Source organism: Carcharhinus amblyrhynchos, chromosome 7 (assembly GCF_965287045.1).
Source record: "Carcharhinus amblyrhynchos chromosome 7, sCarAmb.v2.hapA, whole genome shotgun sequence".
NCBI lineage: Eukaryota > Metazoa > Chordata > Chondrichthyes > Carcharhiniformes > Carcharhinidae > Carcharhinus > Carcharhinus amblyrhynchos.
Genome location: NC_137330.1, coordinates 61,305,285 through 61,330,759, shown reverse-complemented (window position 1 = coordinate 61,330,759; position 25,475 = coordinate 61,305,285). Strand labels below are relative to the sequence as shown.

Below are 25,475 nucleotides of genomic sequence, written 5' to 3'. Positions count from 1 at the left end.
ATGAGAGCAATACAGTTCATGTGACTTATGTCTAGTTCCAAAAGATGTCTGATAAAGTGCCAGCTAAATAGATTTGCCAGCAAACTAAAATCCTTGGAATAAAAGGAAAAGTGGAAGAATGGTTATGAATTCATTTGGCCAAATGATAGTAAACAGAAGATGAATGTTGTTTTTTTGAACCAAAGGACAGATAACAGTAGGGTTCCTCAGTACCAGGATCATTCCTTTGATAACTTTGGGAATTATTTTTTGAATGGCAGCTTTTTCTCCTACTATTTGAAGAGTCAATAGAGAATGCAACCTTGCCAGCACTTGCCCCTCAGTTATTTCGCACTCTGAAGTTTCCATCATTCGTCCATAAAATGGAAGACAGTTTGGGGTGGACAGGTAGGCTGTGGCCACAGACAGTGCATCTTATGAGCCACCCCAGCTTTCAAATCTGCTGGTGGGGGTCTGTAACATTGCTTGACATGGGCCTGCTGGGCAAAATTTCAAAATTTGCAGAATACAAAAACTTGGAAATATTGAGAACTGGGATAGGATAATGTGAGACTGCAAGAGACGTAGACAGGTTGGTGGAATGGGTGGAAATGTGGCAAATGAAATGTAATGTTGAAATGCGTAAAGTGTTACATTTTGCTAGGAAGAATGAAGTGAAACAATATGAAATGAAGGATACAATTCTGAAGTGGATGTAGGAACAGAGGGATCCGGGGATCCCTCAATTATACAATTATGTGCATAATTCATTGAAAATCACAGGACAAGTTGATGAATTAAAAATAACATAAAGTATCTTGGATTTTATAAATAGAGGTATAATATACAAAAGCAAGAAAGTTATGATGTAAATTAATAAAATATTGGTTTAGTCTCCGCTGGAGTATTGTGTCCAGTTGTGCACATCCCACTTTAGGAAGGATGTGAAAGCCCTAGAAATGTTGCAGAAAAAATTCACAAGAATGTTTCCAGGGATGAGGTACCTCTGTCACATGGATAGATTGGAGAAACGAGAGTTATTCTCCTCAAAGAGAAGGTTGAGAGGAGATTTAACATATATTCAAACTTTTGAGGGGTCATAATAGAGTAGGTAAAGAGAAACTATTCCGCTTTGGTGGAATGAGAATCAAAAGATGCCATTTGAAGCTGATTAGCAAAAGAAGCAAAGGTGCTATGGGAAATACTTCTTTGGTAGCACGCAGTTAGGATTTACAATGCACCATCCAGGAGTGTGGTTGAAGCAGAAATTTAATATTTTAAAAGAAGATTGGATAAGCATCTGAAAAGAAAACATTGACAGATCTATGAAGAAAGGTTTGAGGAGTGATATTATGAGTTGCTGCTACAGAGAGCCAACATGGATATGAAGGGATGAATGGCCTCCTCGTATGCTGCAATCCTTCCATTCTATGTAAAAGAATGCTGATGGTTGAAGTGTCAGTAAGTGAATCAATACTATTATTGCTCATTTTTGTGATGCTGCTTTGGCATCTGAATACATAAGAACATAAGAACATAAGAAATAGGAGCAGGAGTAGGCCATCTGGCCCTTCGAGCCTGCCCCGCCATTCAATAAGATCATGGCTGATCTGTCGTGGCTCAGTTCCACCTTCCGGCCCTCTCCCCATAACCCTTAATCCCCTCTCTTATCAAAAACCCATCAACCCGCTTCTTAAAAATATTTAGCGAGGCAGCCTCCACCACTTCAACGGGCAGAGAATTCCAGAGATTCACCACCCTTTGAGTGAAGAAGTTCCTCCTCAACTCCGTTCTAAAACGCCCCCCCTTTATCTTGAGGCTGTGCCCCCTAGTCCTACTGTCTTTTTTGAGCGGGAAGAGTCTCTCCACCTCTATCCTATCCATCCCATTCATCATCTTATACGTCTCAATGAGATCTCCCCTCATTCTTCTAAACTCCAACGAGTACAAGCCTAGTTTATTCAGCCTCTCCTCATAGCTCAACCCCCTCAACTCCGGTATCAGCCTAGTAAACCTCCTCTGCACTCCCTCCACAACACAATACAACACAAGACGACAAGAAATATAAGCAGGAATAGGCCATTACGCCTTTCAAGTTGCCCTGTCATTCAATGTGATCATTATTGATTTATGCCGACCTAAACTTCTTTTCTTTGCCATATCCCCATTCCTTCAATTCCTCTATCAAATATTTATCTACTTTAAAGCCTTTTAATGATCCAGTCTCCACCACCCTTTGGGGCTGAGAATTCCAGAGATTCAACACCCTCTGCAAGAAGAAATTTCTGTGCACCACAGTTTTAAATGACTGGCTTTTTATTTTGTAGTTATGTCCCCTTGAAGCTTATTGTTACAAGAGATAATGAGGCACATTGATTCTGTTTCCAAACTGCTATAGAAAGTCATTTTCTTTTCAGTGAATTCTCATTTACAGAATCATATTACAGCGACCTCCCAAGGGGCCCACATCCTTTTCGTCTTTTATTTTCTCCAAAACTTCACATATAACCAACTATTGCTTCCTAAGCTACAATTCCTCCAATTGTTTTTGTGCTCTGAATTGGTTTTCATTACTACCCAATCTTTTATAAGTCAGAATTCACATTAAATTTAACACATGGAGGACAAAGTTTCGAATACCAGGTATTGAATTGCAACAAAAGAGCTTTCTGTAACAAGATGTTCTTTTTTCAATAGAAGTAACAGACCTCATTGGCTGTGCGCCAGTTACGTGAAAGTTATGTGATGTTTACTTTGTAAGACCAAGGGCCATTAAAGTCATTGATTTGGTATATGTGCAGTAATGCTGTAAAAAAATCAAAGCACAATTGCAACCTATAAAGTCTAATAACCTAATGTGTAAGTTAATTGGGTGGCAGAGTGGTTAGCTCTGCTACCTCACAATGCCAGATATTCAGTTCCTGGCTTGTGTCACTGCCTGTGCGGGGTCTGCATGTTCTCCCTGTGGATTTCCTCTGGGTGCTCCGGTTTCCTCATCCAGTGTGAAAAGCATGCATTGGCCATGCTAAATTCTCCCCTAATGTACCCGAACAGATGCCAGCGTATGGCAACTAGGGGATTTTCACAGTGACTTCATTGCAGTGTTAATGTAAGCCTTGTGACAATAACAAAATAAACTTTTATTTTTAACTAAGTATGTGGTATTATAGTTTAAATTATTTTTTCTTTATTCTTTGATTTGATGCTGATGACAAGGCCAAAATATACTTTGTTCATGAAATTTCTAGAAGAACATGACAAAACATTTCAAAATAGTCTTAAGAGAACTGCTATGATATTTGATTTTTCTGTATTGATCATGTTGCACTCTGATGCCTCAATACAGTTATGATATATATAATATTTATATACATTCAATATTAGTCATCCAGCCCAAGAGGTTTGACAGCATGTTCGGCCCCTCGATGTACTATGATTGAAAGGCCTTAGACAGTGACCTTTCCCCATGGCACCTCTGTGACAGCTGCCCATCGCTAATGAACTGTGAATCCTGGAATTGAGTGGTTTGCTAGGCCACTTCAGACGGCAGTTAAAAGTCAACCACATTGCAATGAGTCTAGAGCCATGTAGGACTAGGTAAGGATGGCAAATTTCCTTCCCTAAAGGACATTAACCTGAATTGGATGGATATTTACAACAGTCAAAGACAGTTTCATGGTTACTATTACTCAGACTGAATTTGAATTCCAGATTTTTTTTTAAATTGAATTTGAAATTCACCTACTGCTGTGATTTGAATCAGTGTCTCCTGAGCAAAAGCCTGGACCTTTGAGTTTAAGGGGCAACTGGACAAATACATGAATAGTATGGAAATAGAGAGATATGGTCCTCAGAAGGGTAGGGAGTTTTAGTTCAGCCAGACAGCATGGTTGGTGCTGGGTTGGAGGGCCGAAGGGCCTATTCCTATGCTGTAATTTTCTTTTATTCTTTGTTCTCTGGATTGCTAGTCCAGTAATGTTACCACAATGCTGCCGTTTCCCCAAATAGAAATAAATAATGAAATTATCCTCACATGTTCTCCATGTTATCTCACTGGAATATCTTCAAGTAGCCCTACTACCTCCCCTGAGATCCAACTAACAAAGTGCTCAATTTTGAAGTATGTCTGTCAATGTTAGTGGAACATCCAAGTTAACACACTAAAACTTAAAGACCTATCATGACAGGATCCTACGTTAGGGTAACCAGACATTTTGGCTTTACTGGGACAATTCTGGATTTGCATTAAATGTTTGTGTCCCAGCAATTTCCTAAAATATTTCAAATGTCCTGGTTTTCTCTTTTTCCCTTTTTGTAAAATATAAACAGGGCCTGGGCAGGGGTGGGGCAGAAAATCCATGTGACATTTTATCCTTTTTTCTGTAAGCACCCATCACATCACATTCCTTTGCATGCACAGACCTACATTCCTTGATGTCTCAAGGGAGTTATCACTACATTTGATGCCAACGATTGTGTTGCTGATGACATCTTAAAAAGACCTACGGAATAGGGTTGCCAACTCTGACTGGAAATTCTCCAGGAGATGTCATCACATGATCTCATATCTTCAACTACCCCTCCCCATGGTACCTGCCATTTGCTGCGCAGCATGTCAATTATCACATTGCCTGACATAAAAAGGTTTGTGGCTTTGGAATCTCAAAGGGCCTGGATGATTGACACTTGTCAGCTTGAAGTCCAGATTTGTTCTTCAAGCAGAGGAGAAAGTTATCACTTGATTTCATTTTTTTTTACAAATGCCACTATGTACCATGGCTAGAAAGTGTACAGTGGGTCAATGAGCATCGAGGTTCCAGAGCTTTGGGTGTGGCTGGAAGGCTGAGCTTGACGTAGGAAGCATGAGGGGCCTAAGGGGGAGGGTGGAAGGACAGAGTTTGGCATTGAGACAAAAGGGGACATGGGGTAAGTGGGGGTAGGAGGTGGCATGGATGGGTAGCATTTAGAGAATGGGGAGGGGGGAGTGCGTGCCTTACTTTATACATTGAGATAAAGTCCCACAACAGTGAAATGAACCTTTTGACACAGCTTGTCTCCACATGCAGCAGCTACAGTGGCTGCCTCTGCACTTCTTGCCTTGACAGCTGATCTGACTCCAGCCTGCACCCAGCGCTCAACAGTGAAGATCCCACCCTTTGTTGGAACGTTCTTCAAAGGTGGACAGGTTGAGCCAGGAATTTTCCCAATTTCTCCTGCCCCCCTCAAGGATGGAAACCCAAGCCAAGGTTCTATCGACCTCTTCAAAACTAGCTCAAAAGAATGGTATTTCTGTGAATAACAATGAATCTTAATGAATGTGCTAGAACTTTGGCAAGAAATAATTTAGGTTAGGCTTTCTATTCATTGGAAGTTAAAAGAAATAAACAATAATTCAAAGTGACATTCTCATGTTAAGACCAAAGTTTTGCTTGACTTTGCACATTATAACCACCTGATTTTTCGTTCCTGTTGCTATTCCCTCATGTACATTGTCAGTTGGGATAGTTGCCAATCCTGTTTCCAACCTTTGCTAATGATAGTCTATGGTTAGTCATGAGGAAATTTACAAGGACAGTTCAGGGCAACATTCAATTCTTGTATGGAAATGCACAGTCCTCATACCAGCAATCTTCTTATTGTCACAACTATGAACGGAACCTCATCTTGTGGTGAATGACATGCAGTTGCATTATACCACACTTTGCTAAAGCAGGCAAGTTGCAAAACAACTAACAAACGAGCGGGGATTGACAAATTAATTTTTATGGATGAATATGGCCTCAATTACGTTTGGAATAGAGACATGATGATAACCTTGTGTTTTTGCAGTTGAAAATTCAAAAGCTTTGAATATGCCTTATGGAAGGCCCAGAGTTTTACAGAAGAACAGCAAATATTGTCTCTTGTCTCATCCATTTTATGTGACTGGATATAGTGCTGATATTTTAATGCCATTATGGAGTGCATACACAGTTCACAAAACGGTAAGTTTGTTGCACTACACAATAACTCTTGAAGTGTAATCACTGCTGTTGTACATGCAAACGTGATAGCAATTTTATGAAAGATTCCATAAACAAGAAGAAGAATGAATAACCAGATAATCTTCTTTTGGTCGAGAAATGATTTTTGGTTAATAAAACTGTGAGATCCCTTATGTTCAGCAGAAAGGCAGGTGAAACCTCTTTTGATGTCTCAGATAAAATTTGGCACTTCTGACAATATGGCACTCCTTCAGTACCACATTACTGTGCCATCCTAAGGTAATGTTCAAGTCCTGCAGTAGGATTTAAATCTATAACCAAATAAATGCTGATTCTATTTTTTTTTCATTTTAATTCATTAGTATATGAATGGGTTAATCGGGTTGTTTATCCAGTATTTTAGAGAAAAGAAATCACTTGGATTGTAATGTTGCACAATGCAATTTAACTCCAAATTAGTTCTCTTTTGTTCTAAAAGCTTGTTATTTAAATTCAAGTAGCTTAAAGATATTAAGTATTTCAAAAAATGGATCAAGAACATACTCAAAGCACATAGCAGGCCTGGTAGCATCTATGGAGTGAGAAACATGTTTCAGATCAATGCTCTTTCATTGAACTAGAAGAAGTTAGAGATATAAAAGGTTAAGAAATTCAAAACTGACAGGATGAAATAGAAACAGATGCATCATGTGAAAGAGGAAAGTACAAAGAAATTATATAAGAGTGAGCAATTAAGACAAATGAGGAACAGACAAAAAACAGAGAGGAATGGAGACCAAGAAAGTTGGGAGACAAAGTGACTGAGAGACCAATTCAAAAATGAGTTCAAAAGACAGTATTAGGAGTTTGAGTTCTGAAGTGAGGGAAAGAGACAGAAGTTGAGATCAAGTGATGACTAAAATGAGAAGCCTGTGTGAAACTCAGTTGAAATGCTGATATATGGGTGAGATGTGAAACATTTCTTACCCATCCTCTCCTTTGTTTGTAGCATCAGTAGTGTCCACCCCTGTCAGTGGCTGCAGAGCTGCTGCTCCTCTGATCTGACAGACAGCTCTGAGAGGCAGGTCACCATCCTCACTGGGCAGCAGTTCCAGCAGCCCCCTCCTAATTAGCCACCACAAATTAGATTGCCCCACAATCCTGTCAGCCACCCATGAAATCTAGTCAACTGCTTTTGGTCCAGGTGGCAGAACCTCCTTCTTTGAGGTAAGTTCAGCCTAACATCTTTCCATGTCATAATGACACAGATTCCAATATAAGAAAGAGGAGCAGGAGTAGACCATATAGCCCCTTAAGCCTGCTCCACCGTTTGAATATAATCACGGCTGATCTTCTGCCTCAATTATATCTTCTCACTCACTTCCCAAATTCCTCAGTTCCCTGAGAGACAAAAATATGTCTAGCTTAAGCTTGAATTTACTCAGCAATGGGGCACCCAAAACCCTCACCGGCAGAGAAAATTCACAGCCCTTTGAATAAAGAATTTTTCCTGATCTTAGTCCAAAATAACCGCCTCCTTGCCCTACCCATACTAAAATTGGCTCCTTGAATAATTACCAAGGATTTGCCTTCGGGTAAAGAGCTCAAGAAGAATGGTGATGAAAGCCAACAGGCACTGGCAGTTTATGCCTAAAATTTTAATGAAGCCTAATTTTGGATCAATTGGGATGAGTAATTTTGACTGGAATGTGACCTCAGATGACTTTTCAACCCTTTTTTCAAAGTGTTTCAGACTATTGAACTGCAATGGAATACTCCTGTAGGCTCGCTTGATGCTGACGTTCTGGAGACCTGTTAATTACTTGGTGCTCTGAGAGCTGAGTGGAGTCCAGCAAAATGCCTCTTTTCATCAATTTTAAACAACTTTTTCATTAGGTAAAGTTTGCTCCACAATCACCAGACTGCCTGCGGGCTGATCCTCGAATTTCAGCAAACTTCAGCCAGAAGTGTTTAAACTATGGAGCAGAGTCAAACTTCACCTATGGTTTTCTTTATCATCCAAGTAAGTACATTAAGTGCAACTTGCATTTGGTTAATAGGGGCAACACTGTGGCACAGTGGTTAGTAGTGTTGCCTCATCATGCCAGGGACTCTGGTTCGATCCCTGGCTTGGTCACTGTCTACGCGGAGTCTGCACATTCTCCACGTGTCTGTGGATTTCCTCCCACAGTCCAAAAGACGTGCTAGTTAGGTGCATCGGCCATGCTAAATTCTCTCTCAGTGTACCCGAACAGGCACCAGGGTGTGGCGACTAGGAGAGTTTCACAGTAACTTTATTGCAGTGTTAATGTAAGCCTGCTTGTGACACTAATAAAATAAATTGAAGGAAATTCACGTTAATATGTAAAAGAATCTCAGTTAAATTGCACTGGTTACTGATGGTACCACCACGCTACATTCAAAATCGGTCAACGTTTTGATCACATTTTCTAGTTGTAACTATCTGGAAAACCCACTCATTTACAGTAGTCCAATTAAAAACGTCAGCTGGAATTGGGAATTGAAATCCAATTGCCTGCTTGAGCCATACATGTACTTTGGAAGTGAGAGTGAGTATTGTGATCAGCTTTCAGAACTGATGCCAAATTTTAGTTTGATCAGAGTTTGCTGGCCGGAGGTGAATTCTTCAGTTGCATTGTTCAAGTCTTGAGAAACTCTTTTTTTTAATGCCATATACTTTGACAGTTACGTACAAGGTGATGGAAAGAATTCACTTTTATGGTTGTTCATGTCACGATTGTTTCTCTTTAATAACTCATAATGGTCTTTCCCAGGTCTTAATAATACAAAAACTGACAAATATGACGCATTAATTACTAGCAACATCGTGCCTATGTATCAGGATTTCAAAAGTAAGTGAGATTAATATGTAATTATTTTCTGTATAATTTGTCTCTTAACTAAATGAATAAATGCTTCAAGTATTAAAAAGTCTGCTCTTCGACACTCATAAAAATTGAATTTGCAATAATTTTAACGAGGTAATTGAGCAAGTTAGAAATTTAATGCTAAAATGTATTGTCGGATAGGTGGAATTAAACAACTAATTTCAGAGTGTATTAACATTATGATGTATCAGTACATGCATATTAAGCATACATATGTAATGGCTGAGTTATCAATTTAGTTGCAATCAGGCTAAAAATTGCTTAGTTTTTCTGAAGTGAAATTATAGTTATGGTTTCCACTCGATTATTTGCATAATCACAAATGTGAATTTGCATAATCATACAGAGCAATAAAATATAATTGTTTACATATTTTTATGCTGCATTAAATTTATTGCCTGATATATTTAAAAATGGTAATGTGATGCATTCATAATACAGTTAAATGTGCGTTTATCAAAAAAAAAGGATATGTCAATATACTTATTTAAAACACTGAATAACATCTGGGCTACAGAGTAACATGGAGTGGGAGGATAAAGATCCAGTTGTCTTGGGTACCAACGACACAGGTAGAACAGGAACAAAGGTTCTGCTAAGGGAGTATGAACAGCTAGGAGCTAAATTGAAAAGCAGAACCAAAAAGATAATAATCTCTGGATTACTACCTGAGCCATGAGCTAATTGGCACAGGGTCGGTAAGATTAAGGAGGTAAATGTGTGGCTCAAAGATTGGTATGGGAGGAATGGGTTTGAATTCATGGGACAATGGCATCAGTATCGGGGAAGAGGGGACCTGTTCCAATGAGTCGGTTTCAACTGAATCATGCTGGGATCAGAGTCCTGGCAAATCATATAACTAGAATTGTAGATAAGGCTTTAAACTAAACAATGCGCAGGGCGGGGGTTCAGTTGTATGGAGAATTAGAAAATCAAAGTTAAAGGAGAGGGTAGAAATGAGTAAATGGAGCCGAGGGCTCAGGAGAGGTTAGTAAAGTTTCCAGACCACATAATAGGACAGAGAGTATAGAAGGTGGCATGAATCTAACTTCAGGCAAAGCAAAAAAAGGTGACAAGTATGAGAAGGGAGGTAATCAATGCAAGACTGAGGGTGTTGTATCTAAATATGTGCAATATACGGAAAAAGATAAATGAGCTTGTTGCTCTCATTGAAATTAACCACTAAGATATTGTGGTTATCACAGAAACATGGCTGCAAGGGGATCAAGGCTGGGATCTAAATATTCAAAGATATGTGTCCTATTGGAAGGACAGGAAGATGGGTAAAGGGGGCAGGGTTGCATTGTCAGTAAGAAATGAAGTTAAATCGATAGCAAGAAGTGATATAGGATCAGAAGGTATAGAATCTCTGTGGGTAGAGTTATAGAGTCATAGAGATTTACAGCATGGAAACAGGCTCTTTGGCCCAACTTGTCCATGCCACACTTTTTTTAAAAAACCCCTTAGTTAATCCCAATTGCCTACATGTGGCCCATATCCCTGTATACCCATCGTACCCATGTAACTATCTAAATGCTTTTTAAAAGACAAAATTGTACCTGCCTCCACTTCTACCTCTGGCAGCTTGTTCCAGACACTCACCACCCTCTGTGTAAAAAAAAAATGCCCCTCTGGACACTTTTGTATTTCTCCCCTCTCACCTTAAACCTATGCCCTCTAGTTTTAGACTCCCCTACCTTTGGGAAAAGATATTGATTATCTACCTTGTCTATGCCCCTCATTATTTTATAGACCTCTATAAATTCACCTCTCAGCCTCCTATGCTCCAGAGAAAAAAGTTCCAGTTTATTCAACCTCTCCTTATAACTCAATCCATCAAGTCCCAGTAGCATCCTAGTAATTATTTTCTGCACTCTTTCTAGTTTAATAATATCCTTTCTATAATAGGGTGACCAGAATTGCACACAGTATTCCAAGTGTGGCCTTACCAATGTCTTGTACAACTTCAACAGGATGTCTAAAGCCTGTGTTCAATGTTCTGACCGATGAAACCATGCATGCTGAATGCCTTCCTCACCACTCTGTCCACCAGTGACTCCACTTTCAAGGAGCTATGAACATATATCCCTAGATTTCTTTGTTCTGTAACTCTCCCCAACGCCCTACCATTAAGGTCTAATGAGGAAAGGCTGAGGGACTTGAGGTTATTTTCATTGGAGAGAAGGTTATGAGGTGACCTAATTGAGGCATACAAGATGATCAAAGGATTGGATAGGGTGGACAGTGAGAGCCTTTTACCTTGAATGGTGATGGCTAACACAAGGGGACTTAGCTTTAAATTAAGGGGTGGTAATTATAGGACGGATGTCAGAGGTAGGTTCTTTACTCAGAGGGTAGTAACGGCGTGGAATGCCCTGCCTGCAGCAGTTGTGGACTCGCCAACTTTAAGGGCGTTCAAATGGTCTGTGGATAGGCATATGGATAACATTGGAATAGTTTAGGTTAGAGGGTCATTAGATTTGTTCCACTGATCGGCGCAACATTGAGGGCCAAAGGGCCTGTACTGCGCTGTAATGATCTATGTTCTATTAACTGACTAAGTCCTGCCCTGGTTCATTCTACCAAAATGCATTATCTTGCATTTGTCTAAACTCCATCTGCCATTCGAATGGGAAAATCCTTAGGAAATCAGAAACACAAAGGGACTTGGGAGTTCTCGTTCAAGATTCTCTTAAGGCTAGCGTGCAAGTTCAGTCGGCAGTTAGGAAGGCAATTAGCATTCACGTCAAGAGGGCTAGAATATAAGAGCAGGGATGTACTTTTGAGGCTGTATAAGGCTCTGGTCAGACTCTACTTGGAGTATTATGAGCAGTTTTGGGCCCATAGCTGAGGAAGGATATGCTGACTTGGAAAGGATCCAGAGGAGATTCACAAGAATGATCCCTGGAAAGAAGAGCTTGTCATATGAGGAATGGCTGAGGACTCTGGGTCTGTCCTCATTGGGATTTAGAAGGATGAGGAGGGAATCTTATTGAAACTTATAAGATACTGCGAGGCCCGGATAGAGTGGATGTGGAGAGGATGTTTCCACAAGTAAAACAAAGTTAGAATCAGAGGGCACAACCTCAGGCTAAAGGGATGATCCTTTAAAACAGAAATGAGGAGGAATTTCTTCAGCCAGAGAGTGGTGAATCCATGGAACTCTTTGCCGTAGAAGGCTGTGGAGGCCAGGTCATTGAATGTCTTTAAGACAGAGATAGATATGTTCTTGATGAATAAGGGGATCAGGGTTATGGGGAAAAGGCAGGAAAATGAGGATGACAGAAAAAAAAAATCAACCGTGATGAATGGAGGAGCAAACTTGGTGGGCCAAGTGGCCTAATTCTGCTTCTATGTCTTATGGTCTAACAATTAAAAAGCCAAATGCTAGTTTAATTGGTGAACACTGATCAAATTCTTGGTAAATTAAATACATTTTAACATTGAAGATCTTTTTAAAAAAGTTATCTACTGATGCTTTTACACTGACAAAATAAAACTCAATGCAAGAACAATAGAACCAGTAGAAACTTGCCATATTTATGAATGTGCTCCAGGGCGCAGTCAGTTCCATAGGCTGGACAGATTTCCAGACCAATATCTTTAAACCAGCAGTAAAGATCATGGAAAATCGCTTTGTATTTAACATAACTTATCTTTGAAATTCCTTGAACTTTATGGTGGCTTGGCTAACGTCAGGTGAATTTTGATGGTAAAGCAAGCTTACAGGAGCTCTAGGCCATATATGTGCACAGACACATAAGTATGTTAATCACCTGTGGCTTGACATGCTGGAAGTCAAAGGATATCTGCCTTTACTGCTATATAAAAAACATCCAGACCTCTAGAGACAGACTGGGAGGTCTCACAAAATGGCAGTGGAAGGTGTTAGGATGGGAGCCTGATGTCTTCCTGCTGCCACAGGACATTCTCAATAGTGGGAATATCAGGCAGCATTTCCGTCCACTGATCAGAGTCAAGTGGCCAATTAAACCATTTAATTGGCCAATTAGTGATCACTTTCACCCCTGCTGACATTTTATCAGTGTCATCACGGACCCCCACTGAGTGGGGAGCCTACAAGACAAACCAAGAGGCAATCCAGCAGATTCTTAAGATAAGCCTCCTTAAAGACTGATCCATGGCCCACAAAGGGAACCCCCTGATGGCAATGGTTGCCCCTATTGCTACCATTGCGGGGTATAATCGCCAAAACCAGCCTCTCTGAACAGGCAGGGTGAGAAAAAAACCTTTGGGGGTGCTTCCACATGGGGAGGGGTGTTGGGGGATATATGCAAATGAAGAGGGGAAAAATTTGCTCTTTAGGATTTCCTGATACACTTCACCTGAACAGAAAATCTTGATCAATGTTTTTATCCTAATGATTTTACCAGGTGATATGCTGATGGATTAGGTAGTGAATGTGCTAAGATCGCTCTAATTGGGTTAACCTTTTGTCAGCTTTGACAACGGGTCATCTGGACTCGAAACATTGACTCTATTCTCTCCCCGCAAATCTTATCAGGCCTGCTGAGATTTTCCAGCATTTCTTGTTTTTATTTCAGATTCTAGCATCTGCTGTATTTTGCTTTTAAGATATTATCCAGTTGTTGGACTTGATTCATAGATATAGCTTAAAGAGGAAATGAGCCTGTTGATATTTTGCCAAGTATCAAACTGGCAAATGACCAATAAAAGGTGTATTAAGATAGGAATCCCCATCAAGGTTTGAGAGAGAATAATCTGACTTCCTTACATTTCAGCACCTTAATATTGTGGAACTAAAAGGCCAGTATGTTTTCCTGGCATTTCAAATATGATCTTGCTAGTCTCTGAAACATTCTCAGAGACTCAGGTGGCATGTATTCCTGCCGTTATTGAAAGGACCGTGATACTACACAATGCCTTTTGCAGAGAGATTTGATTATTTGTTTTTGAAGCTGTAATGTTCTATTACAGAAATACACTATTTCTGCTTTAAATCTTTTCAGTGTGTGCATGCTATGAGCATGCCCTGTGTTTGATGTCATCTGAGTTAAGTACTGGCCATTTGGGGTCTGACTGTCTTTTATAAATCCTGCCATTCGACAGATTTTCTTGATGATGATAGAATTACAGTGCACAAGTATTATCATCAAATGGCAGTGGAAACCACGATGAACCAGATAATCTCATTCCCAGCATGTTAGCTGTGAAGATTGCAAAGAGTTTGGCTAGATCATGCAAAGCCTGACCTGTGGACTATCTCTGTAGGAAGTGGGATGCCACATGGTCCTATTCCCCGTTAACCACTGGCTTTGATGAATATGACACATCACACCACCCACCCATCTCGGAGTTGGTGCTACATGTACTTTGCTTTAAACTTTTAACATCTCTAATTTTTTCCAGTTCTGGTGCTGGGTCGCTGACCTAAAATGTTAATCTCTTTCTATTTTTTTCCCCATCTACAGATGTTGCTGGCCTGCTGAGAATTTCCCAGCACTCTTTTTTTTTAATTCCAGCATCTGCAGTATTTTGCTTTTGGACTAGTTAATGGAGCTGGACTGAAATAGATTGTTAGCGAGATAAAGCTTGGAGGAGAAATTGTATATTTTTAAAAATACAGTGCAACAATTACAAAGTTAATCTATTTCACAGGGTGAGAAACTTAAAAAAAAAGTGGTCTACATTAGCACAAGAAAGGAATAAGGGCAAAAAGGAGTTTGCATGAAAAATACTCACACCTTGTCCCTGGAACTGGCACAGGACAGCTATAGACTAGTGAAGCTGATGTCCAAATCCAAAATTCTATGCAGCAAACAGATGTGACCAAACTACCAATTTCCTATAAAACTAATGGAGGCAACACAAAAGGTGATAAATCACACTTCTGTGCGAATGCCAAGAAAACAGAGAAGTCCAATTTACGGACAGAAAGCAGCCAGTATAACTTCTTCACAGCATCTTTCATTACCAGAAGCCAAAGGAAAAACTACAATTTTTCTAATTTGCTCTTGGGAAATGATCATCATGACAAATTATTCTACTATTGCCCCTACTAACTGCCCTGAGGGTGGTAAGTTTTACGGGGCAGGGGATATATGTTTCCTTCCCTTTTTAAAAAAAAGTACCACTAAGCTAACTGGATTTTTACAACAATCTGCTAGATTTTGTGGTTAGGTTGGTGTTCGCCTATCATATTTACTGTAATTTATTTCACAACATCTCTTGGGAGGATTGGTTTTCAGGGCTGCTAGTCTATTACTATTAATATCTTGTTACTTTAGCCACAACTATTCACCTATTGGAAGCAATGCTGAAGAAAATTCAAACTTATCAAAACAAATAATCAAAAAATGACAACAACATTGGGCTGAATTTTTCAGCCTCACTCAGACAGGAATGGAGGGGGATGGGGCCAGGTGACTGGATTTTTCCATTTAGCTTCCATTTTTCCATATCGCTGGGGTCAGTTTCCATGTTTGGCAGCCTCTCCTTTTGCCTAGTGCTTAGAACATAAGAACTAGGAGCAGGAGTAGGCCATCTGGCTCCTCGAGCCTGCTCCGCCATGCAATAAGATCATGGCTGATCTTTTCGTGGATTCAGCTTCACTTACCCGCCCACTCACCATAACCCTTAATTCCTTTACTGTTCAAAAATTGATCGATCCCTTCTCACCCCTCTCCCCACACAGTGGTGGCCTGACTGCAAGAGTTATTGATTAAAAGAAAATTGGTGAAGGGTACTTTCACATTGAATTACCCTCTCTGCTACTTTCCTTCAATCACAACCAATTATTCCTCTCAAGCAGGAAGGCCTATGATTGGCCCTCCTGTTTCAGGCGCTTACAGCTATCCTTAATTGGACAGAAACCAGTCTCCCTGAAAATCTCAATGAGGAATACTAATTCCTCTGATGGGGGTTGGTGGGCGGGTAGCAGGATCCAGAAACAACTTCTGTTCCCTGCCCCCATTTGGATCATCCTGTCCATTATGTTTGATGTCTAAGACTCTTCCAAGACTGAACAAGATGGAGAAAATTTGGAATGTGTTTGAGCAGCACTGTGGCAAAGTGGTTAGCACTTCTGCCTTCCAGAATAAGGGACCTGGGTTTGATTCCGGCCTTGAATGTCTGTGTGTGTGGAATTTTCATGTTCTCCCCCGTACCTGCGTGGGTTTCCTCTGGGTGCTCCGGTTTCCTCCCACAGTCCAAAGGTGTATGGGTTAGGTTGATTGGCTATGCCAAGTTGCCCCTTAGTGTCAGGGGGACTAGCAGGGTAAAAACATGGGCCTGGGTGGGATTGTTGTCAGTGCAGGCTTGATGGGCCCAATGGCCTCCTTGTCTATTCTAATTCATTAACCAGCTGAGAATGAGAAGGAGGATGTTAGGTTTTTTGAATAAATGTAGTCATAGGTTTTGCATTGACTTCTGTACACAACCTCAAAATGCATCACAGCAAAAGATGTCAAACCAGAATTTATAAACAATAATACTTTTAAATGTACAGCTGGCAAAAAAATTGCATTATCTACAGACACAAAATTTGGATTTACACAAGATCAAAACACATGTTGCTAAAAGCTAATGGAGACAAATCTGGTTGATTATTTCTGGGATTAGAATAAACAGATAACTAGAAATAAATATACATTAGGATTTAGGAAGCTATTAGCAGAATAAAAGCTTTTACGTCATGAGATGCGAGAGAAATGTTATGGACATTGATATAAAGGAAATATTTAACAGCTCATGTTCTTTATTACATTTCAAAATGACCAAGTTCCATATGGCTGATTGCTTCACAGAGATATGGGATTATTTCCACAACACTATGCTGCCGAGTGATGCTGCACAGAGAAATGGCATCAATGTAATGACTGGACCAGTATTCGACTATAATTATGATGGACATTTTGACACTCCTGAACAAATTCAGTAAGTAAAATAACTTATTTTGTATTCGTTTGCTGGAAAACAAAGTTTTGCTCTGATTTATCATTGGCTAAGAGCAAAATTAAAATATAATGGAGAAAGACAATTTAGTGGGATGTTTAACATTGAATCATACGTTGCACAAGAGGCCCTTCTGCCCATTGAGTCTGCACCAGCACGCGAAAAGCACCTGAATTCCCACCTAATCCCATTTACCAGCACTTGGCCACAGCCTTGAATGTTATGAAGTACAAAGTGCTCATCCAGGTCCTTTTTAAAGGTTGTGAGGCAACTTGCCTCTACCACTCTCCCGGCAGTGCATTCCAGACTGTCACTCCCTCTGGGTAAAAAGGCTTTTCCTCAAACCCCCCCAAGCCACCGGCCCCTCACCTTGAATCTATGTCCCTTCATGACTGACCCTTCAACTATGGGAACAGATGCTCTTTATCTACTTTGTCCATGCCCTCATAATCTTCTACACCTCAATGAGGTCACCCCTCAGTCTTCTCTGCTTCAACAACAAAAAAACCAAGCCTATCCAACTTCTCTTCATAACTTAAATGTTCCATCCCAGGCAGCATCCCCTCCAGTGTAATCACATCCTTTCTATAATGTGGTAACTCTAGCTGTGACCTCACCAAACAACTTCAACATAACCTCCCTGCTTTTGTAATATATGCCTCGAATGATAATAGCAAGTGTCCCATATGCCTTTTTTATCACTGTACTAACATGCCCTTCTGCCTTCAGAGATCTTTGGGCAAACACACCAAGGTCCCTTTGTTCCATAAGATATCTTAGTGTCATGCTGCAGGAATTCCTTTGGGTAGTGACCTAGGCTCAACTATTTCATCAGTGAACTTCCTTCCATCATAATGTCAGAGGCTGGGATGTTCAGCACCATTTGTGTCTTCTCAGATACTGAAGCAATCCGTGCCCATAGACAGCAAAACCTGGACGATATTCAGCCTTGGACTGATAAGCCCTTGTGCAAATGAACATCTTTAACAAGAGAGAATCTAATCATAGCATCATAGAATCATAGAATTCTACAGTGCAGAAAGAGGCACTTTGGCCCATCGAGTCTGCACTGACCACAATCCCACCCAAGCCCTACCCCCATATCCCACCCACTAATCCCTCTAACCTAAGCATCACAGGCCATTAAGGGGCAATTTTAGCATGGCCAATCAACCTAACCCACACATCTTTGGACTGTGGGATGAAACCGGAGCACCTGGAGGGAACCCATGCAGACATGAGGAGAATATGCAAACTCCACACAGACAGTGACCTAAGCCAGGAATTGAACCCAGGTCCCTGGAGCTGAGAAGCAGCAGTGCTAATCACTGTGCTATCATGCCGCCCCGTGACATTCATCGGCATTATCATTGCTGAATTCCTCATTATCAACTTCTTGGGGTTACCAATGGCCAAAAACTGAACTGGATACAAGAGCAGGTCAGAGGCTGAGAATTCTGAGGTGAGTAACTCACCTCCTGATTCCCCAGAGACTATCCACCATCTACAAGGCACAAGTTATGAGAGTGATGGAATACTCTCCCACTTGCCTGGAGAAGGCAGCTCCGACAACACTCAAGAACATTGGAACAGGAGTAGACCATTTGGCCTATCAAGTCTGCTCCATCGTTTAATACGATTATGGCTGATCAGACACTTCAATGCCTTTTACAACTTCTATTTCCATAACTCTTTCTGTTATTGTTAATAGAAATCTATTAATCTCTGCTTTAAACATATGCAATGACTGAACTTCAGCAGCCCTCTGGGGCAGAAAATTCTGAAGATTCAGATCTCTGTGTAAAAAAAAATCTCCTCATCCCGATGCTAAGTGTTATCCCCTTAGTCAATATTGTTCAGAACAAAGCAACCCACTCGATTGACAGTCCATTTGTTGCTTTAAATATTCAGTCCCTCTATCATTGATGCACAATGGCAGCAGTATGTACCATTTATGAGAGACACTGCAGCACCTCACCAAGACTCCTTTGACTGCACCTTCCAAACCCACGACCTCCACCATTTAGAAAGGCAAGGGCAACACTACTTGCTAGTTCCCCTCCAAGTCACAGACCACTCGACTTGAAACTATATTGCCATTCTTCAGTGTTCCTTGCTGGAACTCCCTTCTTAACAGCACTGAGGGTGTATTTATATCAGATGGACTGCAGTGGTTCAAGGAGGAGGCTCACCACCACCTTCGAGGGCAATTGTGAGAAACAACTTTTTCGCACAACATGTGGTTCAGGTCTGGAAGGCACTGCCTGGAAGTATAGTAGATGCAGATTCAAATGAGATATTCAAGAGCATGAGGTGATTTCTTGAACAGAAACAATATGTAGGGTTAGGGGAAAGAGGCAAGGGAATGCACTAGACCTTAATGCTCATTTGGAGGGCTGGTGCAGATATGATGGACCAAATGGCCTCCTTCAGCATTGTAACAATTCTGTGATTGTGGATGGGCAATAAATTCTGGCTAAACCAGTGATGCCCATATCTCATGAAAGAATAAAAATTAACATTATATCGCATCTACTTAACATAATGCAGAAATAATTTTAAAGTTAGCTGTTGTGTTGTATTTTTAAATATTTACTTTGTCTCTAAGTAGATTTCAGTCCAGAATAACTACTAGTCACTTCAGTGACTACAGGGCATATGTAGTGGAACGTGGAAAATATGACAGTCTTGGCTCATCTCACCTCTGAGTCAGAAGCTGTGGTTTCCAGAGACTGGAATATTTAAGCTAACACTCCAGTGCTCAAAAACAAGCTTTTCAATGGAAGCTCCATCTACTCTCTCAGGTGGAGGTAAATGATTGTATGGCACTGTTTGTAAGCCATGATGTGGAGATGCTGGTGTTGGACTGGGGTAAACACAGTAAGAAGTCTCACAACACCAAGTTTATTTGGTGTTTATGTTAAACAACAGGTTTATTTGGAAGCAAAAGCCACTAGCTTTCGGAGCGCTGCTCCTTCATCAGTTAAATGGGAGTTCTGTTCACAAATAGGGCTTATACGGACACAAACTGAACTTACAAAATAATTGTTTGAATGTGAGTCTTTACAGGTAATCAAATCTTAAAGGTACAGACAATGGAGAGAGGGTTAAGCACAGGTTAAAGAGATGTATATTGTCTCCAGTCAGTCTTGGTTCATATCACACTATTTGCAACTCCCCATGACTTGTGGCTTGTGTTACCAAATAAGACTTCTATAAGACTATAAGACTTCTGGATGAGTATATGGGATCTAATGGGATTGGGGGTTATAGATAGGTCTATGGCTTAGTAGGTATAGAAGTGATCAGCACAACTAGTGGGCCGAAGGGCCTGTTTGTGCTGTGGTGTTCTATGTTCTATAAACCTGTTGGACTTCAACCTGTTTTGTGAGACTTCTTGCATTGCTTATAAGAACAGGGGATGTATCCTTTATACTTCAACCAACATTTATCACATAATCAGCATCACTAAAACAGATTATCAAGTCATTATCACATTGTTGTTTGTGGGACCTCACAAATTTGTTGCTGTTTCCTTTACTACAGGAGTGACTTGGAAAGTACTTTTAATTGACTGTTAAGTGCTTTGGACATTGTGGAAGGCATTTTATAAATACAAGTCTTTATTTCTTCTGTTTAAAAGATTTTAGTGATTTCTGTGTTTTTACCAACACTTTACTGTGCTCTGGCGTTATATAGTTGTCAAAGCAATTAGTGATGACCTAATTCTTCTTTTGATACTCTTTTTAAAAGAAAATGTTATTTGTTTCATAGGGAACCATAAACTGTTCTAATGGATAGAAACTACACTGACAGCAAGTTCAATACGTGATTCATTTTTAGAAAACATGGTTCAGATATGCAATTTCATAGAATCATAGCATTCCTATAGTGCACAAGCAGGCCATTCAGCCTATCAAGTTTGCACTAACTCTCTGAAGAGACAATATGCCCCGCCCTATCCCCGTAACCCCATAACCTACCTAACCTACACCTCTTGGACACTAGGAGGCAATTTAGAATGGCCAATCCACCTAACCTGCACATCTTTGGGAGAAAACAGGAGCACCTGGAGGAAATCCACACAGACACAGGAAGAATGTGTAAACTCCACACACAGTCACTCAAGGCTGGAATTGAACCAGGTTCCCTGGCACTGACAGGCAGCAGTGCTAACAACTGTGCCACCATGCTGCCCCAATTTATACCTGCAATCCTCCTTTCTAATTAACCTATCAAACAGAATCAAAGACAAATCGCAAAGATGGAGGAAAAAGTTAAAATGGACACAAATTTTAAACATTGGCTGCTCATCTTAGTGCCCACTGGCATAGATCTCTTTTATGTTCCCTGGCTGAAGAAAAGAAGTTGAATCTTGAGAATCATATAGAATGATGGTTAAAAAAAAGACTAGCTGATCCACTGAGATTGTCCCATCCAGTCATGGTGCCACTGAGCATCATGCTCACCAATGTCCCCATTCATCTGCAGCTGTATCGTCTCCAGAAAAGCAAGGATCAAAATCCAGAAAAAACACTCTGAGCCTCAAATGCAATCATAACAAGGACCGCATAGTGAGAATAACACAAGTCACCCAATATCACATTGACCTGTTTATACTGATTTCAGCCACAACTTGGATCCTATCCAACACCTTTCCGAATACTGGCAGCAAATCCACATTCCTTGCTTGTTCTGGTAGCTTGCTTCAAAGTTCATTAGGCCTCATGCTTTCATTATTTTAAGCTTTTAGAGATCGTAAAATTGCATTTGGGAGCAACTTGAATTGCTGAAATATCTGATGGATATAATTTGAGGAACCCTCTTTAATACAGTCTTCACACAGATTTTTACCCAGTTATGGAATATTATTGGCCATCAATATGTTAAAATATATCTTCCTCCATAAAAGGCCTGTAACAAAAGTCAGTTTTAAACCAGCAGTCAGAGATAAAGTAGGTACTTCCAAGGATAGCACATTATTTCATTTCAAGACTTGATGCCTCTAGCAGCAGCAAAAAATGGTTACTTAGACGATGTCACGCGGTCACATTTCAAATCAGAAGAAATTTATTATATGAACCTGAAAATTCACAGTCCATCCACTCTGATAAATATGATTGCTGGCAGCATCTAACTTTATCACTGGGATATACAGGGTCAGGAAAAATCCTTTGCCTTCCTGTGCGAGACTTGCTCATTAGTGGTCTGCTGGACTATTAAGTTGAGCCAATCTTAAAATATCACAAAACACTGAATCACTGCATATTTTGGAGAAAGGTTACAATTTTATTCTAGGGGTGGCATGGTGGCACAGTAGTTAGCACTGCTACCTCACAGCACCAGGGTCCCAGGTTCAATTCCAGCTTTGGGTGGCCGTCTGTGTGCAGTTTGCACATTCTGTCTGAGTCTGTGTGGGTTTCTTCCAGGTGCTTTGGTTTCCTCCCACACTCCAAAGATATGCAGGTTAGCTTGATTTGGCCATGCTAAATTGCTCCTTAGTGTCAGGGGGATTAGCAGGATAAATACTTGGGATTATGGGGATAGTGCCTGAGCAGGATTGTTGCTGGTGCAGGCTGGATGAGCTGAATGGCCTCCTGCACTGTAGGGATTCTTGATTCTATCCTTTAGTGACCTATAACTTTTTTGATGATTAATGTTGACAATTTTTGAGTTACTCTGCATGTCTTTTCTCGAGGTATGTCACCGGCACAAAGATTCCCATCCCAACTCACTACTACATAGTCCTTACCAGCTGTAAGAATGTCACCCAGACTCCTTTGGAGTGTAAAGGCTCATTGCAAGCAAGCTCCTTCATTATACCACACAGGAAAGATAACAGCGAGAGCTGCCCAGTAAGTAAAGCAAAAATCTGGCAAGAGCACAGGTTTTAACTTTGTCTCTAATGTATGAAATTATTAAGTGTATTAATTTATCTGTAGAATACTTTCATTGGCGGATGTATTGCTACATGGGGATATACTTTTACATTCAGCGAGTGGAATGCAGTTGGGGTTACCAATTCTGTGGGGGGAGAAAAGGGAGACTTTGATAGGGGTGGGTGAGGACTGGCTAGGCCAGCATTCATTTGAATTAATTTTAAAAAGGGGAGAAACAGCATGCACAACATTGTCATGGTTGAGGAGACCCAAAAGAATTGCCCAGTTGGCAAATGTGTGGGCTTACAGGGATAGGGTGGAAGGAAGGGTGGGATGCTCTTTTGGTGAGTCAGTGCAACATCAATGGCCAAATGGCCTCTTCCTGCCTCTTTAGGGTTTCTTTGGGCAACAAAGTTTTGGAAGCCTTCAGGAAGGTAGAAAGTACATGGTATTCGAGGAGTTTGTTGAAACAGTCAGGAGTTAACAAAGAGGATTTCAGCAGTAGCTGAGCCGAGGCAGTGGAATGCTGGAGGATGTTATAGAGTTGGAAGTACGCAGTGTTAATGATGGCACAAATGTGTGATTGGAAGGTCATCTTGGAGTCAAATATGACACCAAGAATGCAAAGAATCTCGTTAAGCCTCAGGCAGTTGCCAGGGAGAGGGAATGATGTTGACGGCTATAGGATGAAGTTTGTGCTGGCAGTTGAAGACATTGTTCCCACTGTTTAGTTAGAGACAATTTCTGCTCATTCAGTACTGAATATATGACAAGGAGTGTGACAATTTAGAGACAGTGGATGGAATTTAAGTGTGTGTGATCTGCCAAAGCCACCGATCCATCTACCGAGGCCATCCATTGTCTGTGGTCTTCTGGTTGGGGAATGAAGTGTGTCCATTCAAAAGCACTCTGTGCCAATTGATGAACCTGACCTCCCTTAGAACCCCATTCTGTCCCACTGACTCCAGAGGATTGATTGCCAATCATATGCGTAAGCCCAGTGCAATATCAGCAGTGACCATGATTTGCATGGTGCTAGTCAATCATACTGATGGAATTAACTCTGGAGCCTTCACTATCACTATCCCCATAGCTCCAGACTACAACATACATGATGATTTGATCTTCCTGAGAGAACCATAATACACTACCACTTGTTAAATATCAGTATGTATTAAAACAATTTGAATGGTAAAAGGAAATCTCTTAATTTTATCTAATTCAGAATATTTATGGGTAGAATATTAATAATCTTAAAAAGGACAAAGTCTAACATATTACTCAGTAGATAATGAATCTCTTGTTCTTTGGCAGGATGGTAAAAACGAATCCCAGTGGGTCGAAGAGCGAATCTGGGCTCACACCGCACGAGTGAGGGATGTGGAGCTGATCACAGGACTTGACTTCTATCAGGACATAAAGCAGCCAGTTACTGAGATTTTACAGCTGAAAACATTTTTACCTGAATTTGTCCCTGGAGTTTAATTATTAATGTTAGGGAAGATTTTATTCATTTGGAGCCATTGATGCATGCTTGTTCTTTTGCAAATCTTCAAAACTGATCTTGAACAGGGTGATATATTCATCATGATGAATTGATCTCTTGCTCTCTGTGGATTTAGAATTGCAGCATGGAGAAAATTCTGCTAAAAAAAAATCTGTTTTGTGTAGGGTGTCTCCTCACCTGTTTGAGAACTACCTGAGTCATATCATCATAATCTGTCCATAGATCTTTGCCAATGTCACTCAATAAACAACACTTCAACTTATGTTTGTCAGTGCAAGGTGGCTACCCGTAGATTCAGGGCAAGATTTTTCTGCCCTCCCACCAGCAGGATCTTCGGGGGGGGGGGGGTGGGGGTGGTGGTGGTGGAGGGTGGGGGGGGGTGGGGGTGGTGGTGGTGGAGGGTGGGGGGGGTGGGGGTGGTGGTGGTGGAGGGTGGGGGGGGGGTGGTGGTGGTGGGGGGTGGGGGGGGTGGTGGTGGTGGTGGTGGTGGTGGTGGGGGGGGTGGTGGTGGTGGTGGTGGTGGTGGGGGGGGGTGGTGGTGGTGGTGGTGGTGGGGGGGGGGTGGGGGGATGGTGGTGGTGGTGGGGGGGGGGTGGGGGGATGGTGGTGGGGGGGGGTGGGGGGGGTGGGGGGATGGTGGTGGTGGTGGTGGTGGGGGGTGGGGAGGTGGTGGTGGTGGTGGGGGGGTGGTGGTGGGGGGGGTGGTGGGTTGGTGGGGGGGTGGTGGGTTGGGGGGGTGGGTGGTGGTGTAGGATGGGTGGGTGGTGGTGTGGGGGGGTTGGGGGGGTGGGTGGTGGTGTAGGATGGGTGGGTGGTGGTGTGGGGGGGTTGGGGGGGTGGGTGGTGGTGTAGGATGGGTGGGTGGTGGTGTGGGGGGGTGGGTGGGTGGTGGTGTGGGGTGGGTGGTGTTGGTGGGGGTGGGTGGGGTCGGGGGCTGGGGCTGGGGGGGTGGGGCTGGGGTGTGGGGTGGGGCTGGGGTGTGGGGTGGTTGGTGGGTGGGTGGGGCGGGTGGTTGGTGGGGGATGGGGGTGGGGGGTCCACAAAATCCAGGCTTTGGTCTCCTGATCCTCCCAACTGTGTTTCCTGATGGCTAAATCACTCTGAGGAGACAGATATAGATGCCATCCAATTTCCCCATGCTCTGCGTTTAAACATTACATGCATGTTGTGTGGGTTAACCAATTCATAAAAGCCTTATTTCTGGCTGTTGATATGTGGGTTTGTGGGATGAAATTGGATCCTAACACACCAATTTTAGGACCAATTCCATGAGGCCATGTATGTGCCTGAATAACACCTGATC

At 41.5% G+C, this 25,475-nt stretch overlaps 1 protein-coding gene across 1 annotated transcript in view; it reads left to right on the top strand.

The window, feature by feature from the left end:
- LOC145344995 (ectonucleotide pyrophosphatase/phosphodiesterase family member 3) overlaps positions 1 to 24,434 on the top strand; it is a 101,645-nt gene extending 77,211 nt beyond the window's left edge. Inside the window, exons 20-25 of the mRNA XM_080192434.1 lie at positions 5,809 to 5,963; positions 7,839 to 7,965; positions 8,738 to 8,815; positions 16,639 to 16,768; positions 22,485 to 22,641; positions 23,980 to 24,434. Of these exons, the coding sequence (XP_080048560.1) occupies positions 5,809 to 5,963; positions 7,839 to 7,965; positions 8,738 to 8,815; positions 16,639 to 16,768; positions 22,485 to 22,641; positions 23,980 to 24,150 (818 nt within the window). The 3' untranslated portion in view covers positions 24,151 to 24,434. The remainder of the gene's footprint in view (positions 1 to 5,808; positions 5,964 to 7,838; positions 7,966 to 8,737; positions 8,816 to 16,638; positions 16,769 to 22,484; positions 22,642 to 23,979) is intronic.
- The last annotated feature ends 1,041 nt before the right edge of the window (positions 24,435 to 25,475 follow it).